Source organism: Mangifera indica, chromosome 2, assembly GCF_011075055.1.
Source record: "Mangifera indica cultivar Alphonso chromosome 2, CATAS_Mindica_2.1, whole genome shotgun sequence".
In the NCBI taxonomy this organism is placed as follows: domain Eukaryota; kingdom Viridiplantae; phylum Streptophyta; class Magnoliopsida; order Sapindales; family Anacardiaceae; genus Mangifera; species Mangifera indica.
The window spans coordinates 6,370,731-6,393,161 of NC_058138.1; the positions used below are offsets into that span (position 1 = coordinate 6,370,731).

At 30.2% G+C, this 22,431-nt stretch overlaps 3 protein-coding genes across 11 annotated transcripts in view; 1 reads left to right on the forward strand and 2 right to left on the reverse strand.

Moving 5' to 3' along the window:
* LOC123199857 overlaps positions 1-22,431 on the reverse strand; it is a 69,075-nt gene that overhangs the window by 31,178 nt on the left and 15,466 nt on the right. The window lies entirely within an intron of this gene.
* Positions 1,309-11,841, reverse strand: LOC123199742 (probable disease resistance protein At4g27220). Of its 8 annotated transcripts, none has more exons than XR_006498412.1 (11): positions 10,643-11,841; positions 10,201-10,525; positions 8,499-9,877; positions 7,746-8,210; positions 6,644-7,324; positions 6,053-6,508; positions 4,970-5,656; positions 3,857-4,646; positions 3,557-3,610; positions 2,189-2,292; positions 2,061-2,078 (listed from the first exon to the last, which is right to left on the reverse strand). XR_006498412.1 is itself a non-coding variant. In XM_044614797.1 (10 exons), the coding sequence occupies exons 1-9, from the start codon at positions 11,279-11,281 to the stop codon at positions 3,576-3,578; spliced, it is 5,457 nt and encodes a 1,818-aa protein (XP_044470732.1). In that variant the 5' UTR covers positions 11,282-11,840; the 3' UTR covers positions 1,309-2,292; positions 3,539-3,575. The 8 variants fall into 8 exon arrangements, 6 of the variants coding, with proteins under 6 accessions (XP_044470732.1, XP_044470774.1, XP_044470766.1 ...); XR_006498411.1 differs by having other exon boundaries at positions 3,539-3,610; positions 10,643-11,840; XM_044614797.1 differs by having other exon boundaries at positions 1,309-2,292; positions 3,539-3,610; positions 10,643-11,840.
* Positions 13,159-13,945, forward strand: LOC123199941 (xyloglucan endotransglucosylase/hydrolase protein 9-like). The gene is made up of 2 exons (XM_044614996.1): positions 13,159-13,725; positions 13,803-13,945. Exons 1-2 carry the CDS (start codon positions 13,381-13,383, stop codon positions 13,815-13,817), a joined length of 360 nt encoding a protein of 119 aa, XP_044470931.1. The 5' UTR covers positions 13,159-13,380; the 3' UTR covers positions 13,818-13,945.

Below are 22,431 nucleotides of genomic sequence, written 5' to 3' on the forward strand. Positions count from 1 at the left end.
AATTATAACTTTCTAAAACATAATATAAATATGTAAAATAAGTATGAAAAATATATACGATATACACGTAAAGAAAATGACAAAATAAATATAAAAAAAGTTGTACACTTAATTACTTATTAAAAAATTCTGTTAAACATAGTTTATATATATATAATACGGTTCACAGTTTTGTTTAGTTTGGAAATCATTCTAACCTTAACCCCAAGCTAAAAAAAATAGTTTAAAAAATTTTCAATTCAAACCAAATTAAATTGTAATTTTTTTAGCAATTCAGTTTAGTTTTATGATTTAAACCGAATTATGCACACTCATAATTATTAAAGATGAAAAGGAAGAATAGTTAGAAAAGAAGAAAGTTTATAAGAAAAGATAAATTTGTTGGTGATTCAATTGAATCGAGCTAGCTAGACTCGATCTTGAGTTGAGGCTATCCCTGTTTGAGCTTAAATCATTCATGCCAAATCAAATTTCGTTCAACCACAATATTAACTAAAAATCATTAAAGATAATAACATTTATAGATATTTCAGATAATCTCACATAAATGTCACTTTGCAAATTTTATAGGGCTAGAGATGCAGCCCAATGGGCATTGCCCCTACTATAACCCAAATCTAATCCAAAATAAAAACAAAAATATCTATAACATCAAAAAAAAAAAAAAAAGGCCGAGTGGTATTGAAATGACCGAAATACGCTTTTTCTTTACTTAGGAGTACTATATAAATGTATAAATTAAAAACCCAAGAACGGGGCACAGTGACAACCTAAGCTCATCTACAGGATTGCCAAAAAATCACTGTTTTGAAAATTAGATTAGGTCGGTCGATTTAACTAATTGAATAAAAAACTTGCTCCAAATCCAGTTCAGTTAACATTAAAAAACGGTTTGCTTATTGACTCGATCAAATCTGATGAAAATCAATAAACTAAATGAATTGATCAAAATCGATAAAACTGAATTTGATCAAAATTTAAGGTATTTTTAAAAAATTTAATTATTTTTAAATAATTTGATTATTTTAAATTAAATTGGATAAATTTTAAATGTCTGTAAGAAAAACATAAATTCAAAAATTAAATGAAAAAGAAAAAAAATCTTATATCCATTGAAATGTTTTTTATAAGCAATAACTTACAGAAATATGTATTTTTTTCTGTATTATGAGATGTAACATTTTTTTTATCACTTATTTTATTAAAATTGGGTGAATAATTATCACTTCTTAGAAAAAATATGTATTAATCACCATAGGTCTGAGTATTCTGATAAATTGACCAATTTTCAATCAACCCATAAATCAATGAGACAATCGATTTAATCATCGATCCAATATTAAAAACATTGTAAAAACACACTCTAAGTACAACATCACGAGCCCAATGGCTAAAACTCTCACTCAATTGCAAACCAACAAACCACTTAAGAACAGAAAGCGTACTTGAGAGGACCAACTGAAATTAAAATAACAATGAACCCGGCACATCCAGCCATGGCAGGTCGCCAAAGACAGCAAGAAGAACCCAGCCAACAGTATGAAGCGTCAACCGGCACACACCTGATGCAGCATCCCAGGAACCAGGAGCAAACACAGAAATGGACCAATGTGCAACCATTTCACTAAGACGCAACTGACTGGAACCACAACCAAGAACCACCCGCGCAAAAACACTGCTGGAACGCTCCAGGAGAGACAAGAAAGGACGCTGGGAGAGAAAGGATTAAGAAAGCGGCAACCATCAAACGAGGGAAGGTGCCAGCAGAACCGGCAGCCAAGAACTCAAATTAGGCAGCAGCAAGGCAGCAAAAGGCCAACAAACCCAATGAACCCCAATGCAGGAGAGAGACAACAGGGGAGAGGGATGCAGGAATCAGCAACTCCACAGAAGGAGAAAGGCAAGAGAACAGGACAGGATTTTAGCACCAAAGCAGCTTCAGAGAGCCAACCCAAGCCAAAATAGACCAGCAGCAGAACGGCACCTCCACAGGACCCAAGAACTCACGGGAAGAAGCTAGGCCGATGCAGAGGAGAAACACAGACCCAGAGACCTCCAGGGAATTACAGAGGAAAAGGCTGAAAACACACCAGAAGATGGAAACAGGCAGGAAACATGGATTTGAGACTAGAAACTTCAGAATCAAACGTGGAAGTGAATATACTTGAGAATTAGCAAGACAATTTACACGGTAAATATGGCTCCATAGTTGTGACTGAGTCCAGCCGGTTTACAAGTTACATCAACAATGTAATCTGCAATACATTTCAGCGTTATCTTCTTAACAGACACCTGTGGAAAGATATATCCAAGTCAAAGAAAAGATTGCTACAAAAAGCATATTTCCCACATCAGTGATGAAGGTGCAGAGATAACGAACGGATAGACTAGTAGGAACAGAGAAATTATCAAAAGCAACATCTTCGAATATCCACATAAAGTTATACCAATGTGTAACATTATAGGGGAATTCCACATTGACAAAACACGAGATATTGCTTATATATGAACATCCCACGTCACAAGAATCCTTTTGGGTTGCAAAAACTCTGCTTTGCTAATTCACACAGTAGTCAATTACAGTTGTTAATGAATCTTTAAAATTTGAGGATATATAAAGGGTTAAACGATTTAACCACCACAACTGAAACAACAAAAAAGACCAAACCCAGAACCAGTAAAAAAAATTTGAACACGTGTATATTGTAATTGAATGTATAAGATCGCTGCCTAGAATGCACTGCCATTTTGAAGAACAACCAGATGAGAAAAAGGCTTAAACTCGGACAAATTCCTAACACTGGTTCAAGCCATGACTGCTCATTTTGGGCTTGTTTGAGCTGAGTTGACATTCGAGCTCAAGTCAGTTTGGCTCAAATCAAACTCTTATCATATAGTTGTTATGATGGTTTGAAATTGACAGTACAATGAAGCTATTAAACCAAATACTAGAGCAAACTTGACATGAGTCATTGCCATTAGATAAGGGTGTTTAAAACTGGTTAACCAAACTAATTTGATAATTTTTCGAACCAAACTAAATTATTGGTTTGGAGAAAATCATAAATTGAAATCGAACCAAAAATATCAATTAACCAAACCAAATTTTCAATTAATCGGTTTTGAATCTTATTTTTTTTATTTTTTCCAAGTTTTTCTAAATAGGTTCAATATTTTAAAATTTTTAATTCAATTTTTTTAAAACCAGTTTCATTCGCTTAACCTTTTGTAAAAAATTGATAAACCAGATTTTCTATATTTTTTAATCAGTATCTAAACTAGTTTTTCATATAACCTATTTTTTGGATCAATTTTTATTCAAAAATCAGTTCGATTTAGTTACGGATATTTTTAAACACTCTTACCATTAGACGCCTAACTCTGCCAAAATTTATATGATTGGCTAATGTCACTATAGTCCATTAAATTATTAGTCAATATTATATTTAACCTTCCAATATCTTAAAATATAATACCCAAAATCTATTTAATCAATTGACTCCTTATGAATTATGTTTGAAAGGCAATGTAAACTCACCTAATGCCACACACTTACAACGTGACTTTGCAGTTTGCTAATATGGGAATCTTTCCCATAACTTTGCACAATCTGTGATCATAGAGAACAATGCATTAATGTTAAAAACAAAAATTGTGGAAAATCATATTAGAAGATGAAGAATTTCATCAATAAACACCTCACAACTACTTGAAATCACTTGAAATTACTGTAGCTTCTCACTTAGGATTTTAATTCAATACTAAAAAGACCATACATGATTGATTAGTGTTAATTCAATTAAGGAGAATAGAGAACTCTAATAAAAAATATATTGTTAAATAAACGAATACGTACCATTTTGTAATTGTTGTATAATTGAATTTAAGTCACTTGAACAACTTTTCCAATTCACTTCTGATAATCTTGGCATGCTTAAGCCTCCACTAGAGAAGGTCTTCATCTTGGAGCATCTACTCACATATAATCCTTCCAAGAATGGGAATTTTAAGGTGTAATTCCCATAGTAGAAGTGTGTGAGACTTTCTAAACCAAACAAATACAATTCCTTCAATTTCCTAAAAACAACTTCACCGTTTGATATATCTCCCTCATTTGCTAATACTTCTACCATCATTTCACATTTTTCTATTGATAAGCTTTCAAGACACATTAGACTTCTGGTTATTGAGGATGTCATTAAGTTTTGCATTCCATTACAATGATGTACACTCAAAGTCCTTAGATTTTCAAATGACTGTGAAGGCAGCAGCAAAGTAGTCAAATTGTGACAATAGTTTACATATAAAGAATGAAGATTTTGAAGAATTGAGTTCAATCGGGAGTCTTGATTTGAAATGCTTTTTAAATTAAAAAGCCCCCGCAATTCTAATGTTTCAAAGTTTGTGAATACTCCAATGTCCTCTTCACCTTCTTTAAACGAGAACAGTTCTTCGTATGAACACACTTTCAATATGAGGTTTTCAAGACTGACAAATTTTTGAAGGATTTGAATCGGAATATATGTATATTCATCCTTAATTAATTCAAGAGTTTCTACTATGCACAAGTTCTCCTGAAACTCTCCTTGCCAAATCGCCATAATATCCCGTCCATTTAATTTCAATGTCTTTATATTGGAGTCAACCTAAAGAAAAATCATGTGTCAATCAATTCAAAATTAATTTTATCTTAAAAACATATAAAAAATTTAAATATGTTCAACAAAAACCAAAGAGAAAAAAAATATAATGAATTGATAGCCAATTTTATCATAGTAAAGGGGCGTAAAAATGTGTGATGACTTCTAGTTAAATAATAACGCTTAGTATATGCACAAACTAATATTTTTTTTTTTATGTGGAATCAAGGTCAACATTTTAAAAACAAATTTATTAAAATTAACACCCAAAATATGTTATTATTAAAAAATTGCAGAAATCTATTTAAGCTAATTAATTGAATACATACCTTTTCTTTGTATAATTGTTGTATAGTTGAATTCAAGTCATTCCCTTCATTTTCTACCTCCTTTCTCCCATAATTGATTTTGTGTAACATTGGTGTGCTTAACATTCCTTGACAAAAATACTTCATATTGAAGCATCCTTCTATAATTAACTCTTCCAAAGATGAGAAATTGAAAGAGTAATTCCCAGAGCAAAAATATGAGAGACTATCTAAATATTCAAGTGACAACTTATTCAAATTGTTAAAAACAACTTGTTCACCACTCAATGTTGCATCTCCCTCGTTTTCTATAATTTCAATCAGCATGTGACACTCTGATATTTTCAATTCTCTCAATTGTACCAAACTTCCAGCTGTTGAAGGTGTTATTAAGTTAACCAACCCCCTGCAACTTTGTACTTTAAGAACTTTAAGATTCTGGAAAGGTGTAGACAGCAGTGGACTCAACAATTTTTCACACGAAGATACATGTAGAACTTCAAGACTTGGAAGATCTGATAGCCTCTTAATTTCTCTGTAATTACAACCAATTAGTTGAAGCTCTTTCAAATTGTGAAATCTCTGAAGAGGTCCAAGTGGAATATATGCTGACTTATCCCAAAGGATTTTAACAGTTTTAGATTCATTTTGCCAAGTAATTTCTGCTGAATCATTCCGTAATTCAAAAACCTCCAAATGGGAGTTGATCTACAAATTCATCAAAACAAAATTCAATTAGTATTTGATATTCTTAAAACAAAACTTTAATCCAGTTACACTAATTTTGAATTTATCATCCTTTTTAGTATGCATGCACGTTGCACATTTTTCTCAAAGTAAAAATAAAAATTTATTGTTGATTTCTAAATTCATAATTGATAATCTATTAAAAAAATAGGAATTAAATGACTTTAATTGATATAATCCTAAAGAGAAATCGATCAAATCAAATATATATATTTGAGTTAAATTTTCTAAATTTAGTTACAAGGAAAATTAGAGAAGATAACAAATTCCGTATTTAATCTTTTGAATAAAACGTTAAAATATATATAGATAGTGTTATTATTTTTTTCAAGAAACAATGAAATAGGAGATTCATACCTTATCTTCCAAGAAGATAGATTTTGGATCTAAAATTTTAAATTCAATCTCCTCATTGTTTTTTTTAAAGCTCAGATACTTGGCACAATTTCTCACCACCAACTCTTTCAACTTTGGCCATTCTGAAGTATGCATTTCATGGTAGAAAACAGTAAGATTTGGTAGATTTTCAAGCTTCAATAAGGTTAAATTCGGAAAGACAAAATTGACCATAACATTTACTCCTTCTTCTTTTGCAACAATCTCTTCTAAAACCTTACAATCCCCTATCATTAGTTGTTGAAGTTGGTGGAGAGTTTTGACAATGGAAGGTGGAAATGCATATTTTATATTTCCACAATTCCAAAGGACCAACTGTGTCAAATTTTGATAGAAGGAAGTTGGGTGCTGGTTGTAGCAAATTTCTGTAGAATTATCACTGTGGAATGCCTTGTACTTGAAATCAAGGGAGATTTCCTGCATTTAAAGTTGATAATTGTTTCAATATAAAGTAATTAAAAATTGCATTAATTCTTTGTCTCCTTTTTTAAACTAACTAAACTTATATAAATAAGTAATTACAGAAAACAAATTAATTGATTGTATATATACCTTATCTTTCTTTTTGCACAATCCATGTATGATTTTATCAAGATCGTTCCCCTCGTTCTTTATTTCCTTGTAATTGACTTTGTGCAGCTTTGGAGTGTTTAACATTCCTTGAGAGAACGTCTTCAAGTTAGGACAATTTTCTATAACTAATTCTTCTAGTGATGGGAAATTGAAAGAGTAATTCCCAGAGCAAAAGCATGTGAAACTTTTTAACCCTTGAAGTGACACCAACTTCAAATTGTCAAAAACAATTTCGGTACTACTTGATGCATCTCCCTTATTCTCTACTATTTCAACAAGTATTTCGCAATTTGATATTTTTAATTCTCTCAACTGCATCAAGCTTCTAGCCATTGAAGGTGTTGTTAAGACAACTAACCCATTTACATACCTGACTATGAGAACTTTAAGATTCTGGAAGGAAGCTGAAAATGGCACTAGACTCCTCAAGTAGCAACGGAATTCTACTGCTAGATATTCAAGATTTGGAAGATTTGATACACTCTTAATTTCTTTGAATTCACAAGAACGTAGTTGGAGCTTTTTCACACTTTGAAATCTTTGAAGGAGTCCAAGTGGAATATTTGCTGAGTTGCAGATTATAAGATCTTTATATTGACTATTCCATGTAATGTATGTCACACTATCGCTTAATTCAAAATTCTCCAAATTGTGGTTGATCTACATATTCATTAAAAAAAAGTTTGATTAAAGACTTATTCGTTATTACATACTTTTTATTTTTTGGAAAAACTTAATTTTTTCCTGTTTCGTTTGAAATCAGTCAATTCATTAAACCATGCAGCTATTAAATATATTTCTAATAAAAATCAAATTATATTTGTCAATTTCACAACTTAGTATTACTTCAACAGAAAATAAAAATAAAAGAGATGCTATGAATCACATAATGCAATTAAAATGTGACTCATATTAGATAGAGTCTATAGATAATTTGTTTCAAAATTACACTGATTTTTTGCTCGTCGATTCCCGTAACAGAATTGTCCAAATTCAATTGATCATTTATTTTTTTTTCTAGATTTTTGTTCAAGCAAAAATAGACATTAAGAATCACATATTTAAAACAAGAGATTTGTACCTTATGTTCCAAGCGAATGAATTTTGACTCTGAAATTTGAAGTTCACCCTTCGTATTATCATTTTGCAAGCCCAAATATCTTGGAGTGAATTTTTGACAGTTCTCTATCTCCAACCATTTTAACATCGGCAACTCTGAAACTTGTATTCCTAGATAAAAAATTGTAAGTTTTGGTAATTTTTTGAGCACCAATTTGGTTACCTGTGGAAAGATAGAATTAACCACAAGTTCTGCTCCTTCTTCTTCAACAATCTTCTCTAAAACCTCACAATTTATTATCTCTAGGCATTGAAGTTGTCTGAGGCTTTTGGCTATAGAAAATGGAAACACATATGTCATCTTTCCACATCTCTTCAATGTCAGTCGTTTCAAATTTTGAGAGGGAGGGGTTGAAATTCGACTATCCCAAATCTTTTCCAAACTAATATTGTACAATACCAATGCCTTAAAATTGGTAAAAATACCCTACAACCAAAAATAATTGTTGTTTTAATATATATAAACATATACAAGAAGAAAATAAAAAAGAAATAATTTAATAAAATCAATTTGACAGAAATTGCGTTGTATGGAGGATCAAGAGAACAATTTGTTAGTGAAATAGAATTGTAAATTTAAATCACTAGGAAAAAGTCGCAAAAAGAGAAGGAAAAATAATACAATATCACAACTATACATGAATAAATGTGAATAAGCATAAAAGAAAACAAGAATATATAATGGAGAAATAAAAGAAATTCAAGTCAATCAAACCTTTTCATTAAACAGAGGCATGATTTCATTGGACTGCAAATCAAAATTTGAATGATCAACATAGTTCTGATCTTCTGAAGATTCAGCTAAGCATAAGAGTTCAACATTCTTAAATCCATATAATTCTTCTAATGACCTGATAGAATTAAATTTAAATTCCAACATCCTCAAAAGCTCATGTTCCCCATAATGCTCAAGTTCGCCATATTCTTGATATAGGACCGAACAATCTCCTACTGATATTTTGTACCTTTTAGGCTCTTTGGCAAATAAGTTTTTAGGTAGCACATTGTTATCTCTAACATCCAATTCTACACTCGTGAGATTAGACAAGAGCTTTAATTCCTTGAGTACTTCAACCTTCCACTGAATAGGGCAGCCCTTTATATGAAATTCCTCTAATTGCAATAGTTTTGATATGACATTTGGCACAATAACTTTCAATTGTTTACAATTGCTTAAATCTAATAACTTGAGTTCAGTCAATTGACCTATTTCTTCAGACAACTCCTTAATAAATGAATGCTTCAAGCTAAGGACTTTTAGTTTTTTTAGCTTTCCAACAACAACAACATCGTTAATTGTGCTATTATCTAAACATAGTGTTTGAAGGTTTTTCAAAAGATGAAGGGATGATGGCAATGACAATCTGTGTAGCCTAAATAAATTTAAAACTTTGAACTTCGGCATCACTGTGAAGAAGTCCTCAGGGATTCTGAAGTAAGAGTTGGGCATATAGAAATATTCAAGAGCTGGACAATCCAAATCATTAGGCCAAATTTGACTAATAATAGTACTGCTACCATGTAGGGAGATTTTTGTGCATTTCTTGAGTTTAACGCTATCCTTCCATTCCCGTTCAATGTCATTTTTTGCTGTAAATACATGATGATCCACGTATGCTATTGTTATAGCAACAACACGAACTGCATCATGCATAGAAAATTGTTCGCTTCTAAACCCGTCTAGTAACAAACTAGCATCTTTGAGGTCACGAACCAATTTATCCAATCGATCTCGTGCATCTTGCATTGTCAAATTAGCTCCTTCAAGTATATCCAAACACACAACATGTTTGAATAAGTCTGAAATGGAAGTATTATTTCCCATTAGACTGGAAATTAAAAACGTTTTCTTAAGTTCTTCATCCCTTAAATAATTGTAACTTAAGGCCATCTTCATGTATTCCTTTTCTAGGAATCCTATGAACTTTTTTGGTGATGGTGCTCTTAATTCTTGCAATGCTACTTTCCAATCAGTTGGATGACTCTTGTTTCTTAATGCTTTTGCTATAGTGCAAATGACAATGGGCAATCCTCCGCATTCCTTGCATACATCATTCGGTAGAGAATTCAATTCACATGTTTGTATAACATCACCTGCAAAAAGAGAGAGGATAATACTAACTGCAATTTGTATTTGCATGCATTCTTTGGATAAGTAAAAATAAGAAAAGTTGAAAATATTGAATTTCACCCTTTTCTTAAAAAATCCATAAAATTTTTTATCTAAATGAATACCACTTTATAATGTAAAATGACAAACAAAAAACACATTACTACATTAAACTTAAAATTTATATGTTAAACCAATTAAAATTGTGAAAATTTTATAAGGACTAGAACTACATTAATATATCCCGACATTATAAAAGTGAGCAAACCAGAAAAACCTACAAGTGAAAATTCTACAACAAGATTACCTGCCATCTTCCTGAATAGGTTCCAAGCTTCATTTTCTTCTAAAATGCTCATCTTGAAATTATTTGTGGAACCCATCTTCTGCAATGCATCTAAGTTTCTTGTCGTGAACATTAGTTTACATCCCCCATGATCCATTTCAGAAGGAATACCGATAGTCCTGAGATCAACATCTTCCCAAATATTGTCTAAAATTAAAAGGATCTTCTTACCTCTCTTCAATCTCTCATATAACTTATTTGCTCTTTCACTGTCGTGACTGAATTTTACGCCTAACTTCTCTGCAATTTCTGTTTGAACCTTTTTTATATCCAAAGTTTGTGTTACCTATAAGACAAAATAATATGGCCAGTTAAGAACAACAAACAGAGAGAAATAATTGTAAACTAGTTTGACTATGATAATTATTACTCAAAATAAGCATAAGAAAGTGAAAAAAATTACCTCAACAAAAGCAATGTCCTCAAATAGATTATCCTGCGCCGCTTTCCTTCCAACTTCTTGCACAAGAGTGGTCTTCCCAGTACCACCCATCCCATAAACACCAATCATGTACACATTCTCATCATTTAGAGCATCCCATACATTCTTCATAATGGAGTTTCTTGATTCGAACGCCAAATAATCTTCCCTAGATCTAAGCCAGATATCTTGTTGAATAGTAGGAAAGGAAACTTGATCGAATTCCTTTTCCTGCTGGAGGAGGTGATCAATATCATCCCACTTTAATTTGAAAGCTTTCTTGCTTTGCTTGTAGTTGGAGCACAATCCTTTAAAACATGGAGGGTTGTTTATCTTCTCTTGAATCAACTGCTCTGCTTCTGTAATTGTCTTCTCCACATCCTTCAGCCAGTCTTTAACATTCTGTTTGATCTCTTCCACATTTCTTTCAGCAACAGTAACCTTATGCTGAACTTCGTCCCTTGTATTCTTCAGCTTCTTAACTTCCTTTTCCAGCTTTTTGAAATTGGTACTGTACTTATACAAGTACTTAAATTGACGCCAAATTGGAGCAGCCAACCATTTGCCAACTTCAAGGACAGGACTCAACACTCCCCCAATACTCCCGGCAACATCAACCATTTTTTTTTTCAAATTTTTTTTTTTTTGAAAAACCGAACAGAAGTAAAGCAGATGAATATAATCAAAAGACAAGTATTAGACAGAACACGATAAAACACAAGTTTCAAAATTAACAATAAATAAGAGAAATGAAAAAAGAAATTTATATAGTAAACGAGAAATAACCGAATGCAAAAACCTTTTTTTTTTTAAAGAAATTAGATAATACCGAAACGGAATTTTTTTTCAAACCGGAAATAGGGAAGAAAAAATTTGAAATAAAGAAAATAAAAGAGAGACCTAAGGTGCGAACTGGAGAAATCGAAGGATATGGGCTCAGGGAGGTTTCTGAGCGAAGGAATTTTTGAGTGGTTTTGAATGACTCAGAGAGATTTCAGTGGAGAAGAATCAGTTGGTCATGATTCATTATCAACTCAAAGTTCTACGAAATTCTATTGATTTGACAATAGAAACTCACCACCGTGTGAACACAATATTTATTAAAATGTAACAGAACTGTAGAATTGACTTATCGACCACTGGCCACACATCTTTCACCACGTCTAAGGAGGTGTCACAGAAAATGAATGAAATATTATCATCCTCTCATTCATATTGGCCCCATATTTAATATTATTTTAGGCCACATGACAACTTCCACCCAAGATTTGATACAAACTACTTTCATTTAGTAACTATCAAAAATTTAAATATTTATTCATATATTAAATTTTATTATTATTATAAAGAATAAAATCATCATTTAAATTTTTATTTAATTAATTATCATTTAAAAATTTTATTTAAACTCATATTTTAGATTATCCCTTAAATTAAAAAAATGGCTTTTTTCTCATATTACTTTTTTCTTTCGGTACCAAAACTTGTTATTCCCCCAAGGTCCTAGGGTTCCTTGGTAAATTTTCAAAATCTCTCACATATTTTTCTCTTTACAGTCAACACCCCCAGATTTTGAAATATTGCTGACACACACCTGATCTCTTATTTCAGTTTTCAACGTCACGTCTAGTATCAGTCTCTGGTGAGTTCACTCCTTCTCAGTGACCTCTAGACCTCTAGACGTGATTTTTCTTTCTTTTTCATCGTCATCAAGCGCCTCCTTCTCGATTTCCTATCACCATAGTCCACCAAAATCGAGTAGGTCCAATGTACTACACTTCGCTAGTGCCAACCTTCCTCCTTGATGACTCCCATCAACCGAATGAGGGTCAAAATCAAGTGAAATCTCAGAGGAGAAGCAACTCGACAACAAAGGAGAAAGACGTCCATAATGATAAAAAATTGAAACTGAAATTGAAGAGGGGTGAAACTGTGATTTTTCAAAAAATAGAGGGTAGCATGTGTGGAGAAAATATGAGAGTCGAAACCCTAGATGGGGGGGGGGGGGGGGGGGGGAGGGGGGGGCGAGGGGATGAGGGAGTCATTTTTTAAACTTGGAAAATTTGATGTTAGGGGAAAAATAAAAATTTTAAACTTAAGGATAATAATAAAAATATAAGTTTAAATAAATTTTTTAAATGATAATTTTATTTTTTATAATAATAATAAATTTTAATAGATAAATAAATATTTAAATTTTTAATAGTTAATGGATAGAAAATGGGTTTATACCAAACTTTGGGTGGGACATAGTGGTTTTCCCATTATTTTATCTTAACTCGTTTTATTTATCTGCTAAATATTTTGTAATAACAAAGCTTATCTACTCCTAGAGGCGGCACCTCATTCAATAATGTTGAAGGAATTCAGCCGACTCTTTTATTTACCGACAAAACTCAAGTTTGGCTCTATCTGGATTCATGAAACAGTATTATTAGCCAAGCTAATAATTGCTAGCACCAGCTACCTGCTCTTGTCACCCTGGTGAAAGTCATTAATGTCATATTTATTTCTCACAGTCCCCATTAGAGCTCTGTAACCGAGCTACATGTTTTCTTCTTCCATTCGTTTGAGTAATCATCATCATACAGAACCAGCCATCTATATTGCTTAATTTGGATCCTTATTAGCTGTAGAACTGTCAGACTCCATCAATAAGTATTACTTGTGTGTTAATTTTTACATGTTTCTGAATTTGATTTTTCTTTTACATAACACAGATGTCATCAGACGGTCCAAATCATAATGAGTTTGATTTTGAGTTCCTGGGGAACACTACAGGTGAACCTCACCTTGTCCAAACCAATCTGCATATGAATGGCGTAGGTAACAGGAAGCAGAGGGTGGACCTGTGGTTCGTCCCCACCAAGGACTCTTACACTAATTCTTGCCAGGGGAACGAATCTTGGATGACTTTTACATGCCCCTTGGGTCCCATTCAGTTCTACAGAGAAACATGTATACTCTGTAATGTCTCCTTCAATCACCGTGGCTTATCGCAATACCATACATGTCAGACCCCACCCAGTTCCTTTATGATTCCAATGACTCCTCTGGTTACAGGGGTAACAACATATCTCATTCATTTTAACCCACGTCTTTGCGAAATGAATTGTCTAATATCTATATAAAAATGTTTCAGATTTATGATGGATGAGACCCCAATTAGAGTGCACACCAACTTGGAACACAAAGGAATTCCCTTTCCAAAGGATCAACCGATGGGCGTGTCCAATTCAATAATGCGGATGACTGGGCTACACAAGTTGGGCGGGTGAAAACTGACTGGAGCCATCCACCATTCGTAGCCTCATACGCTGGGATTGAAATTGATGCGTGCGGATGCCCAGAGTCAGTAGCAGCAGCTGTTAATGTAAAGAAATGTAGCAGCAGTGGTGAATAATGAATTTTCAATACATACTCCCTTTATTTGGATACACTTCCTTTACCCTTCAATCTTCCTTGGGCCACTATTTGCACCCAATTTCTGTGCAATTCAAAACTGTGTTTGATAAATTATCAAAAGTAGGGAGATAATTAATCTTTTTCAAGCAGTAACCACACGACAGTAACTATAATCTTAAAATTAATAGCATATTTCAACAACCATATTTATGTGAGGGTTGTACATACACTTTCTTATGTAACTTGTAATTATTATTTATAATTAATAAAATATGATATTTTTTGTTGTATATTGTTTATGTCATTCTTTATCGAATATTTTTGTGTAATTATTTATAATTTTAATTATTTGTACGTGTATTTGTTTAGATATGTATATGGCTTCGTATACAACTAATGAATTTTTGGATGAATGTTTTATTATTTTTTAGTAGGTATGTTCAAAAATTTTATAAAAATAGGGTTTGCAAGCTCTGTCTTCTCTTAATATTCTTAATGTACTTCTCTTCTTATATAGCTCTTCTTAAATATATTTTGAGGTTTCTTGTTTTACAAAAATAAAATTAGAATATGTTTTTATTTTATTTCACTAGAATAAAGTGTATTTAGGAAAAGTGATATAATACCTAAGATCAATCAAAAGGCACGGAGGCAACATACTTGAAGACTGAAGAGGAGATGCATAGGTTGACCAATTGACCCCTTTTGGCTCAAAGGATTCGATATTAGATATGGATATACACCAGTACGATTTAATTTGCGTTATAGTATATATGTTAATCCAATTTATGAGAATAACTAAAATATTTCAAATAATCAGTACAATCAAAATAACATAACATAAAGTATGAGTTTAAAAGAAGAGAAAATCAAACATATGTTGTATAGTGATTCGGCTTAACTCGCCCTACATCCACTCCTCTAAGCTTTCTCCCTTGGAGTATTCCACTAATCCTTGATTGACCAAAACCTCAACCAAACTTTTCTTCACAACCAAAATAGCTTCCAAGATGCTATTAACTTTTACAAATGTTAAAGCTTAATTTCTTTCACTAGAAATTTTTTAATCTCTTTAAAAGTGAACCTTACTCTTTTATAGTATGAATTTAGTACGAAATTGAAATATGATCTCTCTCAAAGAATATATATGAAAGTTAAAGCTTAATATAGCCCAATGCAAATGAAATTACAAAGTATATGAGCAAGGGTTTTGATTAGAGAAAAGAATTTGCAAGTGAATAGCTCAAAACTAATTTTCTCTCAAATATGTGAAAGTTCTTGGTGGCAAAAGTTCTTTTCGAACGAATTTGATTGGGTTTATGTAGGGAAAAATAAGGAAAGTTACCGTTGTGCACAAAGAATAGCCATTTTAGTTTTCCAGAAAATGCACAATTCGATTGATTAGATGTAATTTGGTCAATCAGATGTAACGTGGCACTTTCGTGGAGCTTACGTGGCACTTGTCATTGGCAAATTCAAACCAAAATTCGATTCGATCAATCTAATTTAATTCAGTTGATCAAATTTCTGGAAGCCAAAATACATGGCTTCTGGACAATTCGGAAGCTCCCATCGAAGAACTCGGTCAGTCAAATTCGGTAGGCCAAATTTTATTATATTTTACCCCCTAAATTTTCAAAAATTTATTTGACCCCTAAAACTTTAAAAAGTGACAATTTAACCCTTTTTGAAAATTCTTTCAAAACCAACTTTAAGATATGAAAACATAGTTCACAAAACTTCATTATTTTAAAAGAATTAATAAACTTTGGTGAAAAAAATGGCTTAACCAAATAAGTTTGAAAAACGACATTTTAACCCAAAATGTGAAAGATATGAAAATAAGTTTTTAAGTGAGCTATTCCATGCAAATAAATATTCTAATCAAAATGAATGTTCCAAATTACAAACATGTCTATCTAAACTTGAGTTTTATTTCAAATTTTCAAAAATTGTTCACTTGAGCTTTGTCTTTCATTTCCATTTTGAAACTCTTTCAAGTGTATTTGATAAATTCTTGTAATCTAAGCTCACATTCAAATAAAATCATTAGTTAATATGTTTAGGGACATATTAGTTTGTTATCATCAAAATAAGAGTATAATAACTCATTGAGTTAATAATAATATATTTATTATATCATATTAATTATAATATATCTTATAATACATATTATTTTTTATCTATATTATATTATATCATAAATTATATATTATATATAGTAAGATACAAATAATACTTTGGCAAAATATTGCTTTTCAGTCCTTCAAGTTTCAATTATTGCTTTTACTCAAATTGTTTTAAATATTATTATAATTTTCAACATTCTCTGTTCAAATTATTATTATTTTAGTATTATTCTTCTTCCAGTCTTTTATAACTGCTAGTAACTAAACAGGACAAAAATGGACTTCTCTCGATATTATGAAATGGTACATAAAAAAAATATATTATGGGCCAAAAAGTCCTATTTCAAATTTCAGCACAAGGCGTTGTGTTCTTTTTGTTGTTTGTGAGCACTTCTCTGATGTGTTAAATTTTTTATTGGTCAAAAGACATATTCCCGTTTCCCACCCAAGGTTTACTGCCTTTGCATTGATTACAAGATTTCAAAAATGTGAATATTCATCCAAAGTTTAGTCCATTTTTAATTACTCAAAAATTTTTTGTTAAGACTAAAGGGTAAAACTATTATTTTACTAATAATATTAAAAAATGTATAATTTTATCTTATTTTTCTTTTCTAATTTAAAAAACTAATAATTTCTCTTATCCAAAATTTTAAAAAGTTATATTTTTCCCTTATTAGGATTTACTTTCTTCCCTTTCTTCTCAGACGACTGTTTTCCAACCGAGTCATCTTCATCCCATCCTTCTTCCTTTCTTGTCAATGACAACGATGCCCGAAGAAGTCTCAACTAGCTTCTCTAGATCTGTCAATGTAATTCGTCAAATCGATTCTAGACGAAGCTTCCATTGTGTGATTCACCTTTCTTCGAAGCCGATCAGCATTGTCCAATGTCAATTTGACAAAGACTCTTTCTTTATGGGCTTCGTCGCACTAGGGCTTCGTTTTCTTGGAGAGAGACAATTGAGGAGGGAGAGAGTCGAAAGGAGGAAAGCGGTGCAAATAGTGGTTGTCACTGTCGCAGTCATTCGAGAGAAAAAAACTATAGGAAAATAGAGAAAAAAGAAAAACTACTTTTCAAAGTTAAGATCGAGATGAAATATTATTTTTTAAAACTTAAAAAAAATAAAATTATATATTTTTAATATTATTAATAAAATAATAATTTTATTTTAACTCTAATAAAAAAAATTTGAAAATAGACTAACCTTTAGATGAATGTTTAGATTTTTTTAATTTTACATGTAGATATTGGGTGGGAATAAGTCTTTTGCGTTGTGCAATAGGAATTATTTTTTTGGAGCGACTTGAGTCTGAATAGGACACACCTTTAGAGGCCATATGCATTTGCTTTCTACTTCGGCATGTGTGCAATGAGAAGTCTATTTTAATGACTCAAGGACTTTGGGTGTTTAAAATTATTCGCTAAGTGAATCAAACTAATTTTTAATTAAAAAATTGAATAAAAAATAAATTATTTAAAAAATTAATTTGAACATCAGTTTAAAAATATAAACAAATTAATTTTTTGGTTTAATTATTGATTTATCTACTTTTTAAAATTGATCAATCAAACCAAACCGATTTAAAAAAAATTGAATAAAATATTTAGCATATTTTCAAAAAATAATAAAATATAATAAATTTTTAAAATTCAGTTAAAAACACAGTTAAGCAAAATTCGATTCAATTAATTGATTTTTGGGTTCAATTCAAAATCAATTAATTTTTAAATTAGTTTAGTTTTGATTCATAATTTATTCCAAATTAAAAATTTGGTTTGATTTAAAAAATTGACAAATCAATTCGGTTAATCCTTTTTTAACACCCCTAGAGTTACATGACAAAAAAGGCTGGTGGGGAGTAAATATGAGACCAAAATACTTATCCAAACTGATATTTGTTAAATATTAAAAACCTAAACTATAATCTATAATGATTAAAATTAACAGAATTAGTTAGTTTCAAAAGTAAAATTATTATTTAACTATAATATATTAAAAATAATAAAACTTTATCAATTTCTCTCTGTTAATTTAGAAAACTAATATTTTTTTTTTAGGATTACATTTTAAAATATTATATTTTCCCTCTTGCTAGGTTTTCATTTTTACAGCGCTCTCTTTCTCTAGCCCTCTCTCTCTTTGGCAATCTTCTCTCTTAGTGACCATTTTTCTAATATCTTCGTTCTTTGATAAAGACGATTCATTAATGACTTTTTTTAACAAAGATGATTTAATATATATAGTTGTGCTTATAAATTTTTTAATAAAATATTATTTAAGTTTGATTTTTTTTTTTGAATAGATCTAATCACAATTAAATAGATGAGATCTTGCATTTAATAATTGGTCTAATAATTATTAAATTAAATTAATTATAAATTTAATTTTAAAATATTATTAAAAAAGAATTCGAACTCACTCTTTTGTGTTTGTAGATATAGTTTCTTCTATTACCCTTTTGAGGCAATTATTGTCTTACCCCTTTATCCAGTAAAATGTGGATTAGTTGAGATTTAATAAAAATTATTTTGATAATTTATTTTTTATTATTTATATTATTTTATTTAATTTATAAATAATAAAATATTTTAATTATTTTTTCCCTGTGATCGCTTTTAATTTCCCTGTAGTCCTCTAAAGGTAAGTGATCGATCGATTGAATCGAGGTGTGTTCACAGAATTAATAAAGAACGAATTAATACGCTGCAGTTTTGTACGCACTGTGACATCTAGATTTGTCGATTGTTCATCTTCTTTTTTTTCACTTGTGTTAAGGTTTATCGTAACATAGCCACTTCTTAAAACAAAACTGGTTACCCTTTTGTCTTTTTTTTTTTTTTTCTCTTTTTTAAATTTGTCAATGTGTTTGTTTGTTGCTTAATTAATTAAAGAATTCTTGTATGTAGCTAGACGTTAATTGCATATTGCCTGTTAAATGTTTTAGCTCCTTTTGGAATTCAAGAAGATGAACACAACTCGAGGCAATTACTGTTTTACCTCTTTATCCAGTAAAATGTGATTAGTTGAGATTTAATAAAAATTATTTTAATAATTTATTTTTTGTTATTTATATTATTTTATTTAGTTTATAAGTAATAAAAGATTTTGATTATTTTTTATTATTAATAATGATATGATAAATAATATAAAAATAATCTAATTATTGTCACTATTTTAGATGTGAAAATATTAATAAGGTAATCTTTATTTTATTATAACTATATTTTTATTTATTAATTTTTTAAGTAAAAATAATCTCATTTTTAATTAATATAATAAATGATATTAACAATATTTTATAATAATTTTATTGAAAGGTATTTAAGTAAAATAATATATTAATATATTTTTTTAATGTCTAACTAAATATAATAATTATTTATATATATTTATTTTTATTAAATTTTCTTAAATATAATAATAATTTATATCTAATTATCTTTAAAATAATAAAAATAATTTTGATAATAAAATATTATCTAAATTAAATATTTCTTTTAAATTAAATTCAATTAATTTGACAATAAAACTTACTATTGTGTGAACGAAATATTCTCAAGTGTTTGAAAGGGAAGATGAGAGAGAAGAAAATCAAACATAAAGGAGGAAGGGTAAAGTATCAAGTTGCTTGAACCTTTTTGTTAATGGAGTTCTCATTTCTCAATAGATATACATCTTTTCTATTGTCTTTCTTCTAAACTTCTTTTCTATTGGGGTCAATATGTTCTTTTGATGTTACTGTTCTTGAAAAATTTTAGATATAAGGATATGCATGATCTGATTTGATATGATTTAAAAGGTTTTTCAAAGCAAACTAAAAAAATAATTTAAAAAATTTTTAAACCAAATCAAACCAAACTAAAAAATTATGGTTTAATTTAATTTAGATTAAGGTTTAAATCATAATTATTAGTATTTTACGATATATGATACGTATTATATCTTACGATATAATACAATACATATATTAAATGATACGTATCGTAATATGTATTATATTAACACGATACAATAAACATATCATATAATCTAATACATATCTTATGATACGATATTTATTACATATACAAATTGATACACTTAAAAAAAAATGATAATGCATTACGAGTATATATGAAAAATTTTAAAATATTAAAGGTATGTGATATTTTCTAAAATGATCACATCATAATTACAATATCTTCTTAGTAATTTATTATTTTAATTTTTAAAAGGTAAACCCATAGAATCAATTGCAATAACACGACATTTTACATATATTTGGTCATATTCTAATGCTTCAAGTGCAAAATCACCATTCCCATATTCATTTTATCCTAACAATTACCCGCCTGAGCGATGCAGTTGGAATTTGCCTTGTTGGGCTGTTGTTCTCATATTTGTTATTCAAGGGTTTGTGGTTTTGAGAAGGGAAAGAAAGAAAGAAAGGAAAGAGTGTTGTTGCTTATAGAAAGAAAAATATGAGAATGTCGAGCTATCATCTTATGCTATAATAATATATTAGAATTTCAAAATATAAGAGCAGATTATTGATATATTAAAATCAAATTATTTAGTTAAAGAGTCGGTCATTATTTGTTTTTTTTTTGTTTGTACTAATTAATTTAATTCTAAAAAAATAATTTAACTCAAATAAGGTTTAAAAAAATCGAATCAATTTCGAAAGGATAGTATGGTTCTAATGAGATTTTTTGTTTAAAAAAAAATACAAATCCTATATAATTTTTGAAAGGATAAAAATACAAATTTACGGTTAATAACCGAAAAGCAAATAATTATTTTTTGTAATATTATAAGTTAATGAATATTTATCTATATAGATGATCTCACATATGCAAAAGATTTGAAATTTGTTTTACAACTGAACGGAATGAATTTTCAATTTTTTTTAAAATTACAATAGCTTTTTTTTAATTGAAAAATCTAATTTCTATGATTTTTTATTAAATATATCGGATTAACTATCATGATTAAATCCATCACAAAACAACATTGAAAAGGTGATTATCTGCTAGATATTATCAAATAATTGATGGCTAAACATGACATTTATATATTTATCATTATTGCATTGATTTAGTTTAAATTTAAAATTTAAAAATTGACAATAAACAAATAAAGGTTGAGACCCCTACTAAACACAAATATTAAATACAATTACTTTCAACCCCTAATTCAAATAAATTATGCCAGATATATGTGACATTATTAAGTCAAGTCAACTATTATTTTCAAGGTTATCATTATTAATATTATATTAATATTAAATATGATAGAATTTGAGTTTAGTTAAGTCAAGTTTAAACAAGAGTCAACCTGAAATTGAACTTGATTTGTTAGATTAATGATGAGTTTGTTAGAAAAATTGTTGAAAATGAAGAAAAATGACCACCAAAGATAAAGACAAAAAATCTTAAAAAAAAAAAACCAAAGTTTTGAAGAAGATAAAAAGTTACTAAAATGATCAATCTATTGACAACTAAATTAAATCAAAGTGATTTGACTCAATCTCAAGCTAGGACTATTTTTGTTGGAGTGACTTGTTTGAGCTAAACATCCAACCACATAAGAGCCAACTCGGATCGGGTAATGTTAAGATATTATTATTAATGATAAGAGATATTAATTAAAAGGGAGAAGGACTATTTCACCTCCAATTTTTGATGCGTTCTTAAACTGCCACCCACGACAAATGGAAATCCACTTTTCCCACCCATGACTAAACTGTGATCTAATTTTTCAGTTAGGGACAGGGGCAAAATCATTATTTACTATTTAAAACTTTAAAATTTTACTATTTTCCCCCTCCAGGTTTTAAAAACTAATAACTAACCTATCTTTAAAGTTTGAAAAGTTTAGATTGCACCCCTGGGGTTTGCTTCCTTCTCTGGCCACCACCAACGGTCGACGCATTTGACCGATCTCCTATCTCTAGCTACAAAGGATGACGAAGGACGACCATTTGTCTTCAGATCTGGACGTTGAAGCATCATCCAGATCTGGAAGAACAGACGAAGGATGACAATTCGTCGTCCTTCGTTGTCGCGTCTAGACGATGCGATTCGAAGTCTGGGTGGAGCGACAAAGAGAGACCTCTTCGTTGCACGGTGGTGCGATGAAGAGGTCTCTGTCTCTTCGTCGCACCACTACCATCGTACCAGGAGAAGGAGGAGGCCGGTGACGATGTCGGAGATGACGCGGGAGATGAAGTTGAAGAATGGGGGTGAAATGCT